The sequence below is a fragment of the Myotis yumanensis genome, unplaced genomic scaffold (genome assembly GCF_028538775.1).
Source record: "Myotis yumanensis isolate MYYU_CA2020_CCGP unplaced genomic scaffold, mMyoYum1.0.hap1 SCAF_12, whole genome shotgun sequence".
NCBI lineage: Eukaryota > Metazoa > Chordata > Mammalia > Chiroptera > Vespertilionidae > Myotis > Myotis yumanensis.
The window spans coordinates 61,351,708-61,372,219 of NW_027223763.1; the positions used below are offsets into that span (position 1 = coordinate 61,351,708).

At 43.7% G+C, this 20,512-nt stretch overlaps 3 protein-coding genes and 1 pseudogene across 3 annotated transcripts; 3 read left to right on the top strand and 1 right to left on the bottom strand.

Moving 5' to 3' along the window:
* Nucleotides 1–3,322: 3,322 nt before the first annotated feature.
* Nucleotides 3,323–3,910, top strand: LOC139021285 (interferon omega-2-like). Its single transcript, XM_070431758.1, has one exon. It carries the CDS (start codon nt 3,323–3,325, stop codon nt 3,908–3,910), a length of 588 nt encoding a protein of 195 aa, XP_070287859.1.
* Nucleotides 3,911–11,076: 7,166 nt separating this feature from the next.
* On the top strand, nt 11,077–11,592 carry LOC139021290 (interferon omega-1-like). Its single transcript, XM_070431762.1, has one exon. The coding sequence runs from the start codon at nt 11,077–11,079 to the stop codon at nt 11,590–11,592; it is 516 nt and encodes a 171-aa protein (XP_070287863.1).
* Nucleotides 11,593–11,817: 225 nt separating this feature from the next.
* Nucleotides 11,818–12,764, bottom strand: LOC139021288 (WASH complex subunit 3 pseudogene; annotated as a pseudogene).
* Nucleotides 12,765–16,164: 3,400 nt separating this feature from the next.
* On the top strand, nt 16,165–16,752 carry LOC139021286 (interferon omega-2-like). Its single transcript, XM_070431759.1, has one exon. The coding sequence runs from the start codon at nt 16,165–16,167 to the stop codon at nt 16,750–16,752; it is 588 nt and encodes a 195-aa protein (XP_070287860.1).
* Nucleotides 16,753–20,512: the final 3,760 nt, after the last annotated feature.

Consider the following 20,512-nt stretch of genomic DNA (forward strand, 5'->3'; position numbering starts at 1 on the left):
GTAGAAATCCCCACAGCACCCTTGTCATCCGCTCTCGTGACCTCTCCACCCAATCACAAAACTGCTTCCTGGTCCCTGTGGTTGCAGCTGCAAGGTTTCCCTAAAGAGCAGAACGTCACAAGTTGAAAGCGACAGTAGACTAACATTTCAAGGTTTTGCAGAAACATCTGCAAGAGGCTTTCATCAGCGTCCATCGAATATGATGTAAGTGAACCTGTAGCTAAACAGAAACAGAAAGCAAGATCCATGGTGTCCAAGGGAAAATGATACTCCTCATGGGGAAGACAGCCCCCTGGTGGCCAACTGTGACAAAAGCAGCCTCCAAGAGGAGGGCAGGCTTCTGGGAATTGGAAGGACCAGGGTTAATCCACTGCGAGCAAAAAAACTTGTTTCAATTGTCAGAAAATTCTACTCTTCAAAATGATTTAAAAGGAATGTTCTCTACTTTTCCTTAGAACTTAAAGTCAATCAGTTCTATGGACACAGACCACACTGGTGATGTCATACAGAACAATATGGCAATCCATTGGCATTTGAAGTGGAACTTGGAATCTGTTACCACCCGACCCTCCCTGTGCAGTGCTCTCATGCCACGGCCACTATGGTTCATAAGTCCCATGCCCACTACTATCCTGGTCCTCTGTTAACGGGCCCTTCCACACAAGCCGTTATCTCCAGCTCCTTAAGGTTTTGACCTTGGATTCGTGGTACCTTCCAAATAATTCATTGCTCCACATTGATACTGCATGATAGTGATATGAAAAGGTTTAATGCAAAGCGGGACATTGAGAAGTTTCGAACATCCAGGAAGTAACCCTATAGGTTACTTTTTGTAAAAAAAAAAAAAAAAAAAAAAAGTTTCAATGAGCCATTTCAAAGGTCTTAGAACAGTGGTTAGACCACAGTGAGCATGCAATAAAATGTTATCATTTACTGTAAAATACCAATATAATTATTATTTAAATTAAGAGCACATTCTTTTAGGATCATCCAATTCCATTTCTCTCAAATCCAGATTTCTCAAGGCCATCTTCTCGGAAATTGAGTGGATTTATTAACTAGATCCAGCACCCAGACAAGGGTTAATGTCCACTATGCAGCCACGGAGGGTTCCCGGTCCAGCAGTGGGGGTCGAGGTCTCAGGCTTTTGAGAGGTGGTGGCTGTGAGTCTTCCCTTCTGTCCTCAGAGCTGATCGAATGTGTATTAAATAGCACAGTGATGGCGAACCTATGACACGTGTGTCAGAGGTGACACCCGAACTCTTTTTGGTTGATTTTTCTTTGTTATATGGCATTTAAATATATCAAATGAATACAAAAAATATAAGTCTTTGTTTTACTATGGATGCAAATATGAAAAAATTTCTATATGTGACACGGCACCAGAGTTAGCAGGAAAGAACGTGGCTGGTCACTGACCCAGAAGGTCCTCCTGTTTGAGCCTCTGGCAGAGGCAGCCCACCCCTGCCTTGGAGGAGCTCAGGGCTGGCTTCCCCCTCCCTCTGCCACAGCACCAGGGCCCTGTGTGGCTGCAGTCAATTCTGCCAACTGACACTTGGTCCTCTTGTCAGCAGAAGCCACTCCCCTTCTTTCACTTTGTTGACATGCAGAATTCTATTAGTTTTAATTTTGCCCACAAACAACTGTCGATTTTGCTTTCTGGGAAAGATGAAATGAGAAATAAAAAGTCTCAACTCGTAATAATTATAGAGAAAAATGGTGAAGTCCCTTTGACTTTCTTACTTCCCTTTATATGAACCTCAGGATGAAGTAGAAAATCATGGCAGAGGAACAACACAGACTATGCCCAGTAAAACACTATGTAATGACGATGTTGTTCTTTACATTTACAATGAAGCATCATGAATAATTAAGGAAAGAAGGCTGTTCCTCCCTGACTTAGTAGCCTGAGTCTCACTGCCCTGCACCCTGAGCATGAGACGGAGAGGAATGAAGAGAGAAGCCCAAGAGAAACGCACAGGCTGAATGAACAGCTGCAGTTCACCAGCTTCTGTTCTACAAGTTCCTATTGAGAGACGTTATTGAATCGCCCGTGCCCAGCTGAGAAATCCTGAGCATAATGTGTTCAATAATTAAACAGAGAATTTAATAATAGAAGCTGCACTTGCCAAATAAAAATTATTGGCCTTCTGATGATCAATGATTGCAAATGGATACCTAATTCCCCATCGACTTAGACAAAATAAACGTTTGCTGTCAGCTCTGAGGGCTTGGGACACCACTGACACCTGGGTGCTGGCTCAGGAGAGGAGCCGGTTACCACAGAGAACAAGGGTCCTTCACACAAACCTTCCCGGGGTGGGGAGAACTGGAGGATCCTGATGATTATTTTGCCACAAAGACACAAGCCCCTCCACCTGGGGAGAATTCTAAGGACCTCAGGATGGGGTGAGCCTGTCCTCCATGGTGGGAGTCCAAGAGAGGCTGGGTTGAGGACACTGTCATTCCAGAGGCAAAGGGTGACTAGAGCTGACATTGGCCTCTTGAATGGGGTGGTGCTAGAAACATATTACTATCTTCTTATGAGAATCTCCACACCTACAGCCACCAGCAAAGAACCTGGATTCCTGCCGGGGGTATTGGCACAGCCTGAGGAGCACTAACAACCAGTTACAAATGCCGGAAAGAAATGGCAATGTCTAGAGTCCTGACCTAGTGGCCCCCGTGAAGCAGAACCACAGGGCCCTGCAGGAATGGGATCTAGAAGAGAAACATCCCTGAAACACAGTCACTAATAACCTCAGCCTCTGCAGTGAACACAACAGTAAATTACACTCAGTCCTTGGTTCTAACGAGATTATTTACCACCTGAGTCTGGTAGGTACCTGACAAATTACACAAGCCCACAGGGATGAGGGAGCCTGGCTCCCTGTGCAAAGTAAGCAGGGCAGAAGGTTGCCCAGAATCACTGAGCATTTCTGTTTCTAAAGCAGAGAAGAGTTGTATTTATGCAATAAACACATATGTATGTGCATGTGTGTAAGTATTTACACATCTACCTAAACTCTGACTTTAGGACAAAGACCTTTTCATTTGACTAAGTATCCCCCTGGACTGAAACATCTCAAGTTTGTGGGAATTTAAAAAGGAAATTAGTATTGCAGATTGATGACATCTCCTTAGACCACCTAAAAGAAAACAAAAAAGGAAGGGAAAGTGGAAAGAAATGTTTAGAAAATGAAAATCGTTGTGTTCCCTATTTAAGGGCCATGCTTAGAAAGAAGGTCATTGCACAACTTTTGGCCCAAAGTTGTTCTCCAGACGCCCAGCTCAGCCAGGCCAGCAGCACCCTCGTTCGCCCATGGCCCTCCTGCTCTCTCTACTCACCGCCCTGGTGGTGTTCAGCGCTGGCCCCGGGGGAGCTCTGGGCTGTGACCTGCCTCAGGACCACATCCTGCTCAGCAGGAAGAACTTAGACCTTCTGAACCAAATGAGCACGATCTCCCCTGTCTTCTGTCTGAAGGACAGTAGGGACTTCAGATTCCCCCAGGCAACGGTGGATGGCAGCCAGGTCCAGAAGGCCCAGGCCATCGCTGTCCTCCACGAGATGCTCCAGCAGGTCTTCAACCTCTTGCCCACAGAGAACTCCTCTGTCACCTGGAACACGACCCTGGTGGGCCTACTGCACTCAGGACTCCATCAGCAGCTGGAAGACCTGGAGGCGTGTTTGGTGGAGGAGAGGCGAGAGGAAGGATCTGCCCTGGCCATGGAGGGCCCTCCCCAGGCCTTGAAGAGGTACTTCGAGGGCATCCACCTTTACCTGAAGGAGAAGAAATACAGTGACTGTGCCTGGGAAGTTGTCAGAGGGGAAATCATGAGATCCTTCCCCTCAATAACAGCCTTGCAAGAAAGGCTAAGAAATAAGGATGGAGACGTGGGATCCCCCTGAAAGGATTCTCAGGGATGAATGTGCCAAATCACGTTTGCACATATGTCCTGGGTCATGTCCAAAGGCTCTCACATCTGCTCTAATAACATAATTTATTGAATTTTACTCAGGAAATCTCTTGTCAGAGTATTAAGTGAGAAAATGTTAGAAAATTCAGTTCCTGGGTCAATGGTCCCTGATAGCTTACTGCCTGAATGGTGATTTATTGTTATTTGTTTATTTATTTATTTATTTATTTATTCTTTCATCTTATATTTCTGTATTTATATAACCAATGTTTGCTCTTATCTTGTATTAAAATTTACAAAACTTGTAACTTTTGTTATGAAATTTGCATTTTGTTTTATTCAATTCTTATCAAAGAAAACTTCTTGAGTTTTTTAAATCAGAAAACCTAAACCCTTATTTTTTTAATCTATCTCAAAATAGTACCCTTTTATTAAGTCCTTTAGAACAGTTCCTCCACTTCTCAGAAAGTGCCTGTCCAAAGCTGGCAACGCATGGGATTGAGAAGAGTCCTGGCAAACTTGGAAGATGTTCAGGGATAATGTCAGAATTGTAACCGATTTCTATTCTGTCAGCAAGGAGAGGGTGGAACTATCTGGGAGGAGTCCAGTAGAGGGAAGAAGAAAAGATATACGGTATTGGTTGGCTGATACTGGCATCTGGTGCTCTTCCTACCAGTCTCCCCAGTCCTGCTGTCCTGGATGTATTCATTCCCTTCCCTCCTCGCCCTCACTGCCTCTAGTTTTGTTGTGGTTTCCGCTTCAAGGTTTCTAAACAGAAGAAAAGCCAAAGGGAGGGAGCAAACATTGAGTGGCTGCTCTACGTTCTTCAAAACTGTTGTAGACACTTCTGTCTCTAGGAGGGCGCTGATGTGTGCTTCTGGGCCCTGAGCAAATGCCAATGTTACAGTGATGACATCGATGCTGAAGTGAAAGGAATCAGCCAAAATCACATAACTGCGTGTGCGTGTTGTGTGACTATCTCAGACAGCAGGCAGGGAGATCATTGTGGGAGGATTTCTTGAATCTGTGCCTCAGATGATCTAGCCAATGCTTCAGTTTGCTTTTCAATAAATTGTGGGTACTATTTTAACATATCTTTATCCTTTATCTTTCTCTCCGATATTACTCTACTTCATGGACCAGTTTAGCAGAAGGAGAAACACCTGGCATCTGGACTTTTTCCTTTGATTGCTGATCACCTTTCCAATTGTAGGATCCCTGCTACTTGTTTGCAGATTTAACGGAAGTCAACTATGTTACCTTTAAGTTACAAAGAGGTTGTTCCGCCATTTTGGAGTTCTGCTGGTTAAACTGGGACCATCTGGGCTGCTGCATTTATGCTTCTCTACCTCCAGGTACATTTTAAGGTGAAATTCAGGGTGGCCGGTGGTTGACCGAGCCAAGTTGACACATAAAATTAACCATCACACAGACTGTCCTGGAGAAAGGATGCTCCGATGCTCAGCAGCCTCTTTGTTCCTGGGAAGAGGGAAACTCCTAGAATGTTAAGAGCTTAGACTATGGAGTCAGAACTCCTAGATCAGGGATGGCGAACCTTTTGAGCTCGGCTTGTCAGCATTTTGAAAACACCTAACTTACCTCTGGTGCCGTGTCACATAGAGAAATTTTTTGATATTTGCAACCATAGTAAAACAAAGATTTATATTTTTGATATTAATTTTATATATTTAAATGCCATTTAACAAAGAAAAATCAATCAAAAAAAATGAGTTCGAGTGTCACCTCTGACACACGTGTCATAGGTTCGCCATCACTGGCCCAGACCATAGGAGGTGCTCAATAATGTCATTCCTATATTTATTATTTAAATTGATTTTCAGAGACAAAGGAGGGAGACAGAGAACAACCTCAATGTGAGAGAGACATATATTGGTTGGGTTCTGCTTGCAAGCTGACTAGGTCCGGGACTGAACTTGCAACCTAGGTCCATGGCCTTGAGCTGGAAGAAACCCTTGACCTTTGCACGGGTGGGTCAACACTGACCACTGAGAGACATGGCCCACTTCTATGTCATCTTGAGTAGTAATGGTATTTCCTAGTAGATGACACAAGGTGCTGAATGGCTTCACTAATCATATGAAATGCACATTGAAAATGAGTAACATCCATTATTTCTCTAGAGAGTATTAGTTATTGGGTGTTCTTAGTGAAAGTGAGTCTTTTGTGAGTTGATTGATATGATTGCCATTCCTTGTTCCCAACTGATTACATCTGGGAAATAATGAAACCATAATCATGTGGCTGGTTTTGCAAAGCTGAAGGTTGGCCGTGGGACAGAAGTTACTCTCCTTCATCCCCCAGCCAGGGAAACAGCTTTGCTCTCTCCCTACCCCTACTGTACGCTTCATCCTCCCTTTTGCTATAAGTTTTGTTACACTGAATTTAGCTAAATTGTCATTTTTTTACTCCAAGGTTGTAACGCCCTGGATGCAAGCCACTGTCACAAAGAACCAAGAGACGCTTCTCATGCAAAAAGTAAAGGGTTTATTGTTTCCAGCATGCTGGGGCTCTCAGCTTACTCTGAGCACAGAGCAGCGGCTACAAGCCCCGACCAAGAGTTTAAGCACACATTATATACTTTCTAGCAAACAGGGGAAGTAATCTGGGGTCATTCTACTGGAGATCTGGCGCCGTGTGAGTTAATGCCTGTCTGGTTTCTTATCAGGTTGTTTGTCCTTCAGTTCCCTCCCTGGCTGCAGCCATCTCCCGTAACCTCCCTGGCTGCAGCTGTCTCCCATAAAAGTTGTTTGTTCTGTCTGCCTTTTCTGACCCTCCTGATTATATTGGCGCCTCTCAAGGTCAGCCCCCATATTCTATTCAAGGCCTTCAACTGGTTAGATGAGGTGGACTCATATTAGGGGGAACGATAGCTTTTCTCAGTCCATCTACTTAATTGTCTATCTCAGACCAAAACACCCTCACAGACACATTCAGAAAGTTCGACCAAGTAGCTGGGCACCTCAGGGGCCAATCCAATTGAAACACAAAAGTAATCATCACAAGGATCTAAGATAAAATACTGTAGCGCCTAGTGGAGTTCTAAACCTGTATCTCTATAAGCCCAGATACTCTGTATGAATTGGGTTATGTCATTTCTACCTGACATAAAGCCACGTGGGGACATTCTCTGCAACACCCCGTGAGTGATTTAAGGGTTTATTTATTTTTTTCCCTTTCTTTTGTTTAAAAAATGTCTTGGGGTGACACTGGTTCATAGGGTCATATAGGTTTCAGGTGTGGATTTGTTACAAGATCTGTATATTGTACTGTGTGCCCACCACCCAAAGTCACATCCTCTTCTGTCACTACAAGTCCCCCTTCACTCCCAACCCTCCCGCACCATCCCTCTGGGAACCACCACACTACTGTTTGTGTCCCTGAGTTTAGTTTGACATCCTACATATGACAGCACCTAGTGCTCAGCTTTTTCTGCGTCACTTATTTCACGGAGCATAATATTCTCAGGAACCAGCCACGGTGTCCGAAATGGCAGTATTTCATCTTTTCTTATTAGTATTCCATGGCATCTATGTTCCACGTCTTCTTTCACCAATTCTCTATTGAAGGACACGTTGGTGGTCTCCATGCGTTGGCCACAGTGAATAATGCTGCAATGAACAGAGGGGTGCATATATCTTGGTGAAACATGTTTTAGAGTATATACACAGGAGAGGGATTGCTGGCTCATATGGCAGCATTTTGTGGGGAAATCGCCAGACTGTTTTCCATAGTGGCTGCACCAAATTTCCCAAATGAATGAGGGTTCCCCTTACACACTACTTCTCCAACACTTGTTATTACTTGTCTTACTGATAATAGCCATTCTAACTGATGTGATGCGGTGCCTTGCTGTAGTTTTCATTTGCATTTCCCAAAGTGCTAGTGACATTGAACATCTTTTCATCTATCTGTTAGATGTTTGTATGTCTTCTTGGGAGAGACGTCTATTCAGGTTCTCTTCCCATGTTCTAGTTGGGTGGTTTGTTTAGTGTTGAGATTTATGAGTTCTTTATATAGATTGGATAGTAAACCTTTGTTGGAGCTACTGTTTGCAAATATTATCTCCCATTCGTTGGTTGCCTCTCTGTTTTGTTGTCAGTTTCTTTTGCTGTGCAGAAGCTTATTAGTTTGATATAGTCCCATTCATTTATTTTGCCTTTACTTCACTTGCCTTTGGAGTCAAGTTCATAAAATGTTCTCTACAGCCAAGGCCTATAAATTTAGTACCGATGCGTTCTTCTATTGATTTTATTTTTTCAGATCTTCTAATTTTGTATTTGATCCCTTTTCAGTTAAGTTTTATTCATGGGGACAAACTATAACCCAGTTCCATTCTTTTGCATGTGGCTTTGCAATCATCCCAGACCATTTATTGAACAAGTTTTCTTTACTCTATGGCGTTATATACCAATAATCAATTCTCAGAAAGAAAAACTAAACAAACAATCCAATTTACCATGGTGCCCAAAAAACTCAATATATCTAGGAATAAACTTAACCAGGGAGATAAAGGTCTTACACTTAGAAAATTATTGAACAAAATAGATACAGGAAGGTATAAAAAAGTGGAAGACCATACAGTGTTTATGGATTCGTAGAATTAACATCATTAAAATGTCCAACCTACCCAAAGAAATCTATAGATTCAATGCCATCCCTATTAAAATACCAAAAGCATATTTCACAGATCTAGAAGTAATGCTCCAAAAATGGATATGGAACAAAAGAAAACCTCAAATAGCCGCAGCAATATTGAGGGAGAAGAACAAACTTGGAGGAAGCACAACACCACATATCAAGTGATATGGCGAAGCACTGTAATCTTAACAGCCTGGTACTGGCACAAGAACAGGCATATAGATCACTGGAACAGAACAGAGACCCCAGAAGTAAACCAATGCGGCTATGCACAATTAATATTTAACAAAGGAGGCAAGAGAATACACTAGAGTAAGACTGACTCTTCAATAAAAGGTGCCGAGGAAATTGGACAGCACAAGTTACACCGAGATCAGTGCCTGGCACATGAACGAGAGGAATCTCAGAGCCCACTCTGCAGAGAACCAGCTCTGAGGAAAGGCTCCTGACAAAACACTGCTGTTCTGTGAGTGGGAGCAATGAGCTCAATAGTCCCCTCTTTCACCCTCAGAGGCAGACCACCTCTGGGGTGTTATTTGAGGCTCAGGAAGACATAAAAAAGCAGGCAAGCAGGAGGCAGAGGGTGATGCTGGTAAGAAATGGGACATACCTAGGTTTTCAGCCCTTGAAGATCCCAACACTCATTCAAAAGCTCTTTCCTGGGTTAGCAGAAGGGGATAGTACTTCCCTCAAGCACAGAGTTTAAGAAGGACTCACATCTGAGCCATCAAGATCCAAAACACTTCCAGGCAATACGAAAATATGAATTAATGCAGCACATTCATGGTGAACAAAATGTCAACATTTTAGAGACATGAAATGGCCTCCACTTGCAAGTCCCTGAGTGGCTTGAAGGGAGGGGAAACGGTGCAAATATAATTTTATCAAGTTCCATTCAGTCTACAAAATCCTAACCAAAGAAAAGGAAAAGATCTGACCTGCTAACTGTTCTCTCCAGCCTGTACACGGCACAAAGTTTTCCTTTTAACGATTCATTCAAGGTGCAAACCTGTGATGAGGTTTCAGGAAAGTGAAATTAAAGAAAAAGGATTCACCATTGTCACATGGTTACAAGAAACTCAACAAAAACAAGTAATCCCTTTTATAAAAAATAATGTCTTAAATAAAATACTTTCATTGATTTCTGAACGGAAGGTAAAGGGAGAGACAGATAGAAACATCCATGATGAGAGAGAAGCATTGATCTGCTGCCTCCTGCAAGCCCCACCCGGGATCTAGCTTGCAACCAGGACCTGTGCCCAGACCAGAAATGAAACCAGGACTTCCTGGTTTCATAGGCAGAAGCTCCAGTGAGGAGCCAGGCAGGCCAGGCTGAACACAATTCATCCTGACAATACTAAACAGTGTTTGCTTCCATTCCAGCCAAGACAGTAAAACTATATCAAATCCTTGTTTGGGTACAAAGAAAATACAGTTGAAATAAACTGGAAGTTTCATACATGGAGTTTTTATAGTCTGAATGGTAAAAATTAAAGCATTTAAAATTTTCAGTTAATAGTTAATATTCGATATATAAGTATTTTAAAAATCCACATAGAATGATGTCTTAAGATTAAAATATTTTATATATTATGTGGATATTTAAATCAATATTTAAATATTTTTTAAAGTTTAAGAGAATGTGTTAATAGTTTACACGTTTAAAATATATTTAAAATTTACAGCGATATTTATTTCATACTAAACTATTTTAAAAGTTAAACTGGTGCTTGAATATAAAATATTTCTTAAACATTAAGCTTCATATTTATATTTAATATTAAAGTTCTTTAATAATTTGAGAAGCTTCAGGAAGAGCCCTGTCAATGCTCGCACTTTCCAGTGTTTCTAACTTTACCCCATGGCTCCCTAAGGTTGTCACATTGAGACATCACACAAAAGCCCCAAAGCCCCTGCAGAGCCGCCCCTCCCGGGGCCGGGCGCCCCCACTCACCCCACAGCGTCCCCAGCGCGGAGCAGTCGCGCCCGTCCTTCCCGCGTCCGGCTCTGAGTCTGGGGGCACCTCGCGCCCAAAGCGCCCCGATTCTGTTCAACCCCCCAACACGCTCTCCTTCCAGCCTCTGACCCCCCAGCACACGGATTCCCGGTGGAAATGGCCTCGCTGGAGCTTCCGTGCAAAAGGAAAGCCCCACACTCCTGGGGAAGCGCAGAGAAGGCCCGGGCCGGTGCTGGTTTCCTGAGAACAATGTCCGCGGGAGGCGCAGGCAGAGCTCCTTCTTCAGCGGCGACGGTGGCGCAGGAATGGAGGGTTCCACCTTCACTATTAAAGCAGCACCAGGCGCTCTGCGGGGCGGCCAGCGCTTCTGCTCTCAGCCTGACTGCACTTTCCCCAAAAGCAGCTTCACTTAAGGCCTCCTGCGCGCCCTCTGGCGGCCACCGGGAGAAGCGTGCTTTCCAGGAATCCCAGGAAGGAAAGCGGCTGCTAATTGTGCCCGCGCCTCCCCCTGGCGGTAGTCCCCTGAATCACTGGAATTCGCAATGGCCCAGATCTCTCTGTGGCTGCTGGCAGGGGTGATGCTCTGCTCCATCCCTGCTGGTTCTCTAGAGGAGGACATACATCGGGTCCATACACGAGACAAAGGGAGAGTCTTAATTCTTCTGTCACAACTACAAAGGACGCCCCCTCACTTATGCCTGGATGACAGAAACGACTTCAAATTCCCTTGGAATTTAGAAACAATCATACAAATGAAGAAGATACAACACACCTGTTTCCACCATCTGATGCTCCTGCAGATCTTCCACCTCTTCAGAGCACAGCGCAGCCTGGCTGCATGGGACCACACCCTCCTGTCTCAACTACTGTCCAGCCTTCACCACAGCCTGGAGCACCTGGAGCAGAGGGAAGGAGAAATCCGGGCTTGTCCCAATGTGGGAATTCTCATCCGGAAGTACTTCCAAAGAATCCATAGCTACCTGAAGGAGAAGAAATACAGCTCCTGTGCCTGGGAGGTCGTTAGAGTGGAAATTACACTACGCTTTGGAATCATGTAACAATCCTCAAAGGAAAGGCAACTAATTCAGAATGAATTTATATGCTGACTCTCCCTCTCTTCAATTGCATTGTTTGCTAAGCCCTAAAACAATCTCCACTCACATTTCTGCACCAGCTGTGAAATACCTGACACCAAACTCAAGCGGTTATTTTAAAAATATAGTGTACATCAGGAATTTACTAAATGATGTTTAGAGAGAGGTACATGATCTTTCTTAAATAAACAATTTTATAACAATTTTTTTTACTGTTTAATTTTTTGGGACAGTGGTGGTGGAGGGGATCGGGGTTATTTGCTCTTTCCAAATTATAAATTCCATCTGTTTCCAGGTTATATAAATGCTTCATTATTATTACAATTTTAGCAGTGACAAAGCTTGGTGGTGAATATCTGGTCACTTGATGTTGTTTTGAAAAAGAGGTCAAGTTCAGACTCTCTTTCTGATAGAACGTAAAGTACATCTACACATGTTATCTGTAATTATTATGAAAGTTAATCTTAGTCACTAAAGGAGGATGCACTATCTGAACTTTCTTCTGCATTTTTTTCACCTTTGCTATCAGGCACTGGAGCATCTGGCCTCTCGAGAAGATCTGGGTCTAGTCCTTGTGATATCCTTTTGTTTCCTATTGCCATCACTGGGACACCCACTGGAACCATTTTGAGATATCGGGCATATCTCGGATCCTTGGCTAGTTAAGATATTTTCTGCTGTTACTTCACTTTCCTGTGGTCCAGATTCTTGTAAACTGTTCTGCTGTGATGGCTCTGAAGTGGTTACATTTGTGACTCCAGTGACACTTACAGGGGAGACTTCAACTGTGACATCATCTAGGCCTGGGATAGGTGACAAATTGCATCTAAAATATTGAGAGTTGTTTCAATTCACTAGATACGAAGAGAAAGGTCTGCAGCTTCTCCTCACAGACTGTGGAGAAGCGGCTGAGGAACTGCACAGTGTGCACCACAAGCGGGTTCAGGAATGCCACCGTTCTTTCCTGTTGGAGAGCTGGCACCTTGGTCAGGTCAATGCCCGACCCCATGAGAGGAAACCCGTCCTCATCCATCTCCTCAGTTGGCGGGGCACCCAGGCATCACCCACAAACCCTCCATTTTTTTAATGGAAAGGTTCTTCAGGATAATGTTTGATTAAAGACATTTGCCAGTTAGGTTCACGCTGGCTCTTGTAACTGATCAACAGAAAACTATCCTGACCTGGATCGTTACAGAACTTTATTTTGTGTTTGTGGAAGAGCACAATGCAAGCATTTCTGATCACAGGACTCTTAAGTTTGGCTCATGTGTAAACAAGGATTGTAGGTCATGGGCACCTTCTGTTTGGAAACTTGGCCAACTCAACATGAGTCGCCAAATTTTTCTGGGAACATGATTCTATTCTACCCATTTGTACAGAGAGAAATTAGGGTAGATCACAGGGGGTGTTTACAAGAACAGGAATGTACAGGGCACTATCACCTATGCTCCCAGCAGCTGGTCTGAACCAATCTAGGTGATGCACTAAGTGCAAAGAGTTGAGAAGTAGCCTCTCATCTGGTGATCATGGAACAGGAGATGGAGCACACCTAGGAACAGGAAGGAGATGAAAGTCAGCAGGGGCTGGAGAACTGGGCAGAACAGAGACAGGTAAAGCCTGGACTGGAACAGGCAGGTCCTCAGGAGGGGAACACTGGGAAGGGCTCGGACTGAGGCACCTGTTTCTGCCGATCCTTCTGGTTCAGAGGGAGAAGATGGAAGTGGATGCTGAGAGCAGAGCTCTCCACAGAGACGTGGCCAACAGCAGTGTCCCCAGCACAGGGGACACCCCCACAGCAGCCTGCTGGTTATTGGAGGCACCACGGTTACTCCAGTGCCAGCAACAAACTTGTTTCAATTGTCAGAAAAGTCAACTATATAAAAACTATCTAAAAAGATTGTTGTCTACTTTTCCTTAGAACTTAATGTCAGTCAGTTCTATGGACTCAGGCCACACTGGTGATGTCATACAGAACAACAGACAGCAATCCACTGGGACATGAATAGAACCTGGAATCCGATACCACCCCACCCTCCCTGCTCAGTGCTCTCATGCCGCGGCATCTCCTTGGTACATAAATCCCATGTCCTTTACTGTCCTTGTCATCTGTAAACGGGCCCTTCCAGACAAACGGTTATCTCAAGCTCCTTAAGGGTTTGACCTTGGAATCGTGGTACCTTCCAAATAATTCATTGATGCAGATTGATACTGCATAATAGTGGTATAAACTAGTTCAATACAAACAGGGATATTGAAAAGGTTGAATTCACCATTTCAAAGATCTTAGAACAGTGGTTGGTCCAAAGTTAGCATGCAGTAAAATTTTGTTATCATTTACTGTAAAATATTTATATAATTATTACTTAAATTAAGAGCACACTCTTTAGGAACATCCAAATCTATTTCTCTCAAACCCATATTTCTCAAGGCCATCTTTTCTGTAGCTGAGTGGATTTATTAACTACATCGAGCACCCAGACCAGGTTAATGTCCATGATGCAGCCACGGAAGGTTCCATTCCAACAGTGGGGGTCGAGGTCTCAGGCTGTTCAGAGCTGGTGGCTGTGAGTCTTCCCTTCTGTCCTCAGAGCTGATCGCATGTGGATTAAATGACAGGAAAGGACGTGGCTGGTCCCTGACCCAGAAGGTCCTCCTGTTTGAGCCTCTGGCAGAGGCAGCCCACCCCTGCCTTGGAGGAGCTCAGGGCTGGCTTCCCCCTCCCTCTGCCACAGCACCAGGGCCCTGTGTGGCTGCAGTCAATTCTGTCAACTGACACTTGGTCCTCTTGTCAGCAGAAGCCACTCCCCTTCTTTCACTTTGTTGACATGCAGAATTCTATTAGTTTTAATTTTGCCCACAAACAACTGTCGATTTTGCTTTCTGGGAAAGATGAAATGAGAAATAAAAAGTCTCAAGTCGTGATAATTATAGAGAAAAATGGTGAAGTCCCTTTGACTTTCTTACTTCCCTTTATATGAACCTCAGGATGAAGTAGAAAATCATGGCAGAGGAGCAACACAGACTATGCCCAGTAAAACACTATGTAATGACGATGTTGTTATTTACATTTAAAATGAAGAATCATGAATTATTAAGGAAAGAAGGCTGTTTCTCCCTGACTTAGTAGCCTGAGCCTCACTGCCCTGCGTCCTGAGCATGAGACACAGAGGAATGAACAGAGAAGCCCAAGAGAAACGCACAGACTGAATGAACAGCTGCAGTTCACCAGCTTCTGTTCTACAAGTTTCTATTGAGAGACGTCATTGAATCTCCCGTGCCCAGCTGAGAAATCCTAAGCATAATGTGTGAAATAATTTAAACAGAGAATTTAATAATAGAAGCTGCACTTGCAAAATAAAAATTATTGGCCTCCTGAAGATCAATGATTGCAAATGGATACCTAATTCCCCATCTACGTAGACAAAATAAATGTTTGCTGTCAGGGCTGAGGGCTTGGGACACCACTGACACCTGGGTGCTGGCTCAGGAGAGGAGCCGGTCACCACAGAGAACAAGGGTTCTTCACACAAACCTTCCCGGGGGAGCAGGAGGACCCTGATGCTTATTTTGCCACAAAGACACAAGCCCCTTCACCTGGGGAGAATTCTAAGGACCTCAGGATGGGGTGAGCCTGTCCTCAGGGAGGCAGTCCCAGAGCGCCTGGGTTGAGAACATGGTCACTCCAGAGGCAAAGGGTGACTAGAGCTGATATCAGCCTCATGAACGGGGTGGTGCTGGAAACATATTACTATCTTCTTATGAGAATCTCCACACCGACAGCCACCAGCAAAGAACCTGGATTCCTGCCGGGGGTATTGGCACAGCCTGAGGAGCACTAACAACCAGTTACAAATGCTGGAAAGAAATGGCAATGTCTAGAGTCCTGACCTAGTGGCCTCCGTGAAGCATAACCACAGGGCCCTGCAGGAATGGGATCTAGAAGAGAAACATCCCCAAAACACAGTCACTAATAACCTCAGCCTCTGCAGTGAACACAACAGTAAATTACACTCAGTCCTTGGTTCTAACGAGATTATTTACCACCTGAGTCTGGTAGGTACCTGACAAATTACACAAGCCCACAGGGATGAGGGAGCCTGGCTCCCTGTGCAAAGTAAGCAGGGCACAAGGTTGCCCAGAATCACTGAGCATTTCTGTTTCTAAAGCAGAGAAGAGTTGTATTTATGCAATAAACACATATGTATGTGCATGTGTGTAAGTATTTACACACCTACCTAAACTCTGACTTTAGGACAAAGACCTTTTCATTTGACTAAGTATCCACATGGACTGAAACATCTAAGTGTGTGGGAATTTAAAAAGGAAATTAGTACTGCAGATTGATGACATCTCCTTAGACCACCTAAAAGAAAACAAAAAAGGAAGGGAAAGTGGAAAGAAATGTTTAGAAAATGAAAATCGTTGTGTTCCCTATTTAAGGGCCATGCTTAGAAAGAAGGTCATTGCACAACTTTTGGCCCAAAGTTGTTCACCAGACGCCCAGCTCAGCCAGGCCAGCAGCACCCTCGTTCACCCATGGCCCTCCTGCTCTCTGTACTCACTGCCCTGGTGGTGTTCAGCGCTGGCCCCGGGGGAGCTCTGGGCTGTGACCTGCCTCAGGACCACGTCCTGCTCAGCAGGAAGAACTTAGACCTTCTGAACCAAATGAGCACGATCTCCCCTGTCTTCTGTCTGAAGGACAGAAAGGACTTCAGATTCCCCCGGGCAACGGTGGATGGCAGCCAGGTCCAGAAGGCCCAGGCCATCGTTGTCCTCCACGAGATGCTCCAGCAGGTCTTCAACCTCTTGCCCACAGAGAACTCCTCTGTCACCTGGAACACGACCCTGGTGGGCCTACTGCACTCAGGACTCGATCGGCAGCTGGAAGACCTGGAGGCGTGTTTGGTGGAGGAGAGGCGAGAGGAAGGATCTGCCCTGGCCATGGAGGGCCCTCCCCAGGCCTTGAAGACGTACTTCGAGGGCATCCATCTTTACCTGAAGGAGAAGAAATACAGTGACTGCGCCTGGGACGTTGTCAGAGGGGAAATCATGAGATCCTTCCCCTCGATAACAGCCTTGCAAGAAAGGCTAAGAAATAAGGATGGAGACGTGGGATCCCCCTGAAAGGATTCTCAGGGATGAATGTGCCAAATCACGTTTGCACATATGTCCTGGGTCATGTCCAAAGGCTCTCACATCTGCTCTAATAACAGAAGTTATTGAATTTTACTCAGGAAATCTCTTGTCAGAGTATTAAGTGAGAAAATGTTAGAAAATTCAGTTCCTGGGTCAATGGTCCCTGATAGCTTACTGCCTGAATGGTGATTTATTGTTATTTGTTTATTTATTTATTTATTTATTTATTCTTTCATCTTATATTTCTGTATTTATATAACCTATGTTTGCTCTTATCTTGTATTAAAATTTACAAAACTTGTAACTTTTGTTATGAAATTTGCATTTTGTTTTATTCAATTCTTATCAAAGAAAACTTCTTGAGTTTTTTAAATCAGAAAATCTAAACCCTTATTTTTTTAATCTATCTCAAAATAGTACCCTTTTATTAAGTCCTTTAGAACAGTTCCTCCACTTCTCAGAAAGTGCCTGTCCAAAGCTGGCAACGCATGGGATTGAGAAGAGTCCTGGCAAACTTGGAAGATGTTCAGGGATAATGTCAGAATTGTAACCGATTTCTATTCTGTCAGCAAGGAGAGGGTGGAACTATCTGGGAGGAGTCCAGTAGAGGGAAGAAGAAAAGATATACGGTATTGGTTGGCTGATACTGGCATCTGGTGCTCTTCCTACCAGTCTCCCCAGTCCTGCTGTCCTGGATGTATTCATTCCCTTCCCTCCTCGCCCTCACTGCCTCTAGTTTTGTTGTGGTTTCCGCTTCAAGGTTTCTAAACAGAAGAAAAGCCAAAGGGAGGGAGCAAACATTGAGTGGCTGCTCTACGTTCTTCAAAACTGTTGTAAACACATCTGTCTCTAGGAGGGCGCTGATGTGTGCTTCTGGGCCCTGAGCAAATGCCAATGTTACAGTGATGACATCGATGCTGAAGTGAAAGGAATCAGACAAAATCACATAACTGCGTGTGCGTGTTGTGTGACTATCTCAGACAGCAGGCAGAGAGATCATTGTGGGAAGATTGCTTGAATCTGTGCCTCAGATGATCTAGCCAATGCTTCAGTTTGCTTTTCAATAAATTGTGGGTACTATTTTAACATATCTTTATCCTTAATCTTTCTGTCCGATATTACTCTACTTCATGGACCAGTTTAGCAGAAGGAGAAAAACCTGGCAATTCTGGACTTTTCCTTTGATTGCCTGTCACCTTTCCAATGGTATTATCCCTGCTACTTGTTTGCAGATTTAATGGGAGTCAACTGTGTTACCTTTAAGTTACAAAGAGGTTGTTCCGCCATTTTGGAGTTCTGCTGGTTAAACTGGGACCGTCTGGGCTGCTGCATTTATGCTTCTCTACCTCCAGGTACATTTTAAGGTGAAATTCAGGGTGGCCGGTGGTTGACCGAGCCAAGTTGACACATAAAATTAACCATCACACGGACTGTCCTGGAGAAAGGATGCTCCGATGCTTAGCAGCCTCTTTGTTCCTGGGAAGAGGGAAACTCCTAGAATGTTAAGAGCTTAGACTACGGAGTCAGAACTGCTAGATCAGGGATGGCGAACCTTTTGAGCTCGGCGTGTCAGCATTTTGAAAAACCCTAACTTAACTCTGGTGCCATGTCGCATATAGAAAGTTTTTGATATTTGCAACCATAGTAAAACAAAGACTTATATTTTTGATATTTATTTTATATATTTAAATGCCATTTAATAAAGAAAAATCAACAAAAATTGAGTTCACGTGTTACCTCTGACGCGCATGTCATAGGTTCGCCATCACTGTCCTTGATTCTCAAGGATTGCTATGAACCTGGGAAAGCTAATCTCCCTGTAGCTTTGTCTTCTTCTTCATAAAAAGGGAATAATGAAAGGAACCACATCTGCCAATTTGTTAACTCATGTACTAAAGTTAGAAGAACAGACTGGCACATGAAGGTGCTTGAGAAACACCTGTTTTATACATGCATGTTTTCAAAGAAGTGTTCAAAGGAATTAACTATGAATTAGTATGCTTAGAATAGTGCCTAGACCTTAGGAGGTGCTCAGTAATGTCATTCTTATATTTATTATTTAAGGTGGTTTTCAGAGACAAAGGAAGGGAGACAGAGAACAATATCAATGTGAGAGACATATATTGATTGGGTTCTGCTTGCAGCTGACTAGGCCCTGACTGAACTTGCAACCTAGGTACATGCCCTTCAGCTGGAAGCAAACTCTTGACCTTTCCACGGGTGGGTCAACACTGACCACGGAGAGACATCGCCCACCTCTATGTCATCTTGAGCAGTAATGATATTTCCTAGTAGATGACACAAGGTGCTGAATGGATTCACTAATCATATGAAATGCACATTGAAAATGAGTAACATCCATTATTTTTCTAGGTAGTATTAGGAATTGGGTGTTCTTAAAGTGAGTCTTTTGTGAGTTGATTGGTATGATTGCCATTCCTTGTTTCCAACTGATTACATCTGGGAAAAAATGAAACAATAATCATGTGGCTCATTTTGCAAAGCTGAAGGTTGGCTGTGGGACAGAAGTTACTCTCCTTCATCCCCCAGCCAGGGAAACAGCTTGTGCTCTCTCTCTACTCCTACTGTGCCCTTCATCCTCCCTTTTGCTATAAGTTTTGTTACATTGAATTTAGCTAAATTATTGTTTTCTTATTACAAGGTCAGCCATTATGTTCTATTCAAGGCCTTCAAATGGTAGGTGAGGTGGATTCATATTAGGGACAACAATAGCTTTTCTCAGTCCATCTACTTAATTGTCTATGTCAGACCAAAACACCCTCACAGACACATTCAGAAAGTTCGACCAAGTAGCTGGGCAGCTCATAATCCAATACAATTGAAACATAAAATTAATCATCACAAGGATCTAAGATAAAATACTGTAGCGCCTAGTGGAGTTCTAACCCTGTATCTCTATAACCCCAGATACTCCGTATAAATTGGGTTTTGTCATTTCTACCTGACATAAAGCCACGTGGGAACATTCTCTGCAACACCCCGTGAGTGATTTAAGGGTTTATTTATTTATTTTTCTCTTTCTTTTGTTTAAAAAATGTCTTGGGGAGACACTGGTTCATAGGGTCATATAGGTTCAGGTGTGGATTTGTTACAAGATCTGTATATTGTACTGTACGCACACCTGCCAAAGTCACATGCTCTTCTGTCACTGTAAGTCCCCCTTCACTCCCCACCCTCCCGCACACTCCCCTCTGGCAACCACCACACTACTGTTTGTGTCCATGAGTTTAGTTTGACATCCCACATATGAGATCACATGGTGCTCAGCTTTTTCTGCGTCACTTATTTCATGTAGCATAATATTCTCAGGATCCAGCTAGGTTGTCCCAAATTTCAGTATTTCATCTTTTCTTATTAGTATTCCATGGCATCTATGTTCCACGTCTTCTTTCACCAATTCTCTATTGAAGGACACGTTGGTGGTCTCCATGTGTTGGCCACAGTGAATAATGCTGCAATGAACAGAGGGGTGCATATATCTTTGTGAAACATGTTTTCGAGTTTTTTAGGTATATACACAAGAGAGGGATTGCTGGCTCATATGGCACGTAGCTCTAGTCTTCATTTTGTAGGGAAATCGCCAGACTGTTATCCATAGTGGCTGCACCTATATTCCCAATGAATGAGGGTTCCCCTTACCCACAACTTCTCCAACACTTGTTATTACTTGTCTTATTGGTAATAGCCATTCTAACTGATGCGACCTGGTGTCTTATAGTTTTGATTT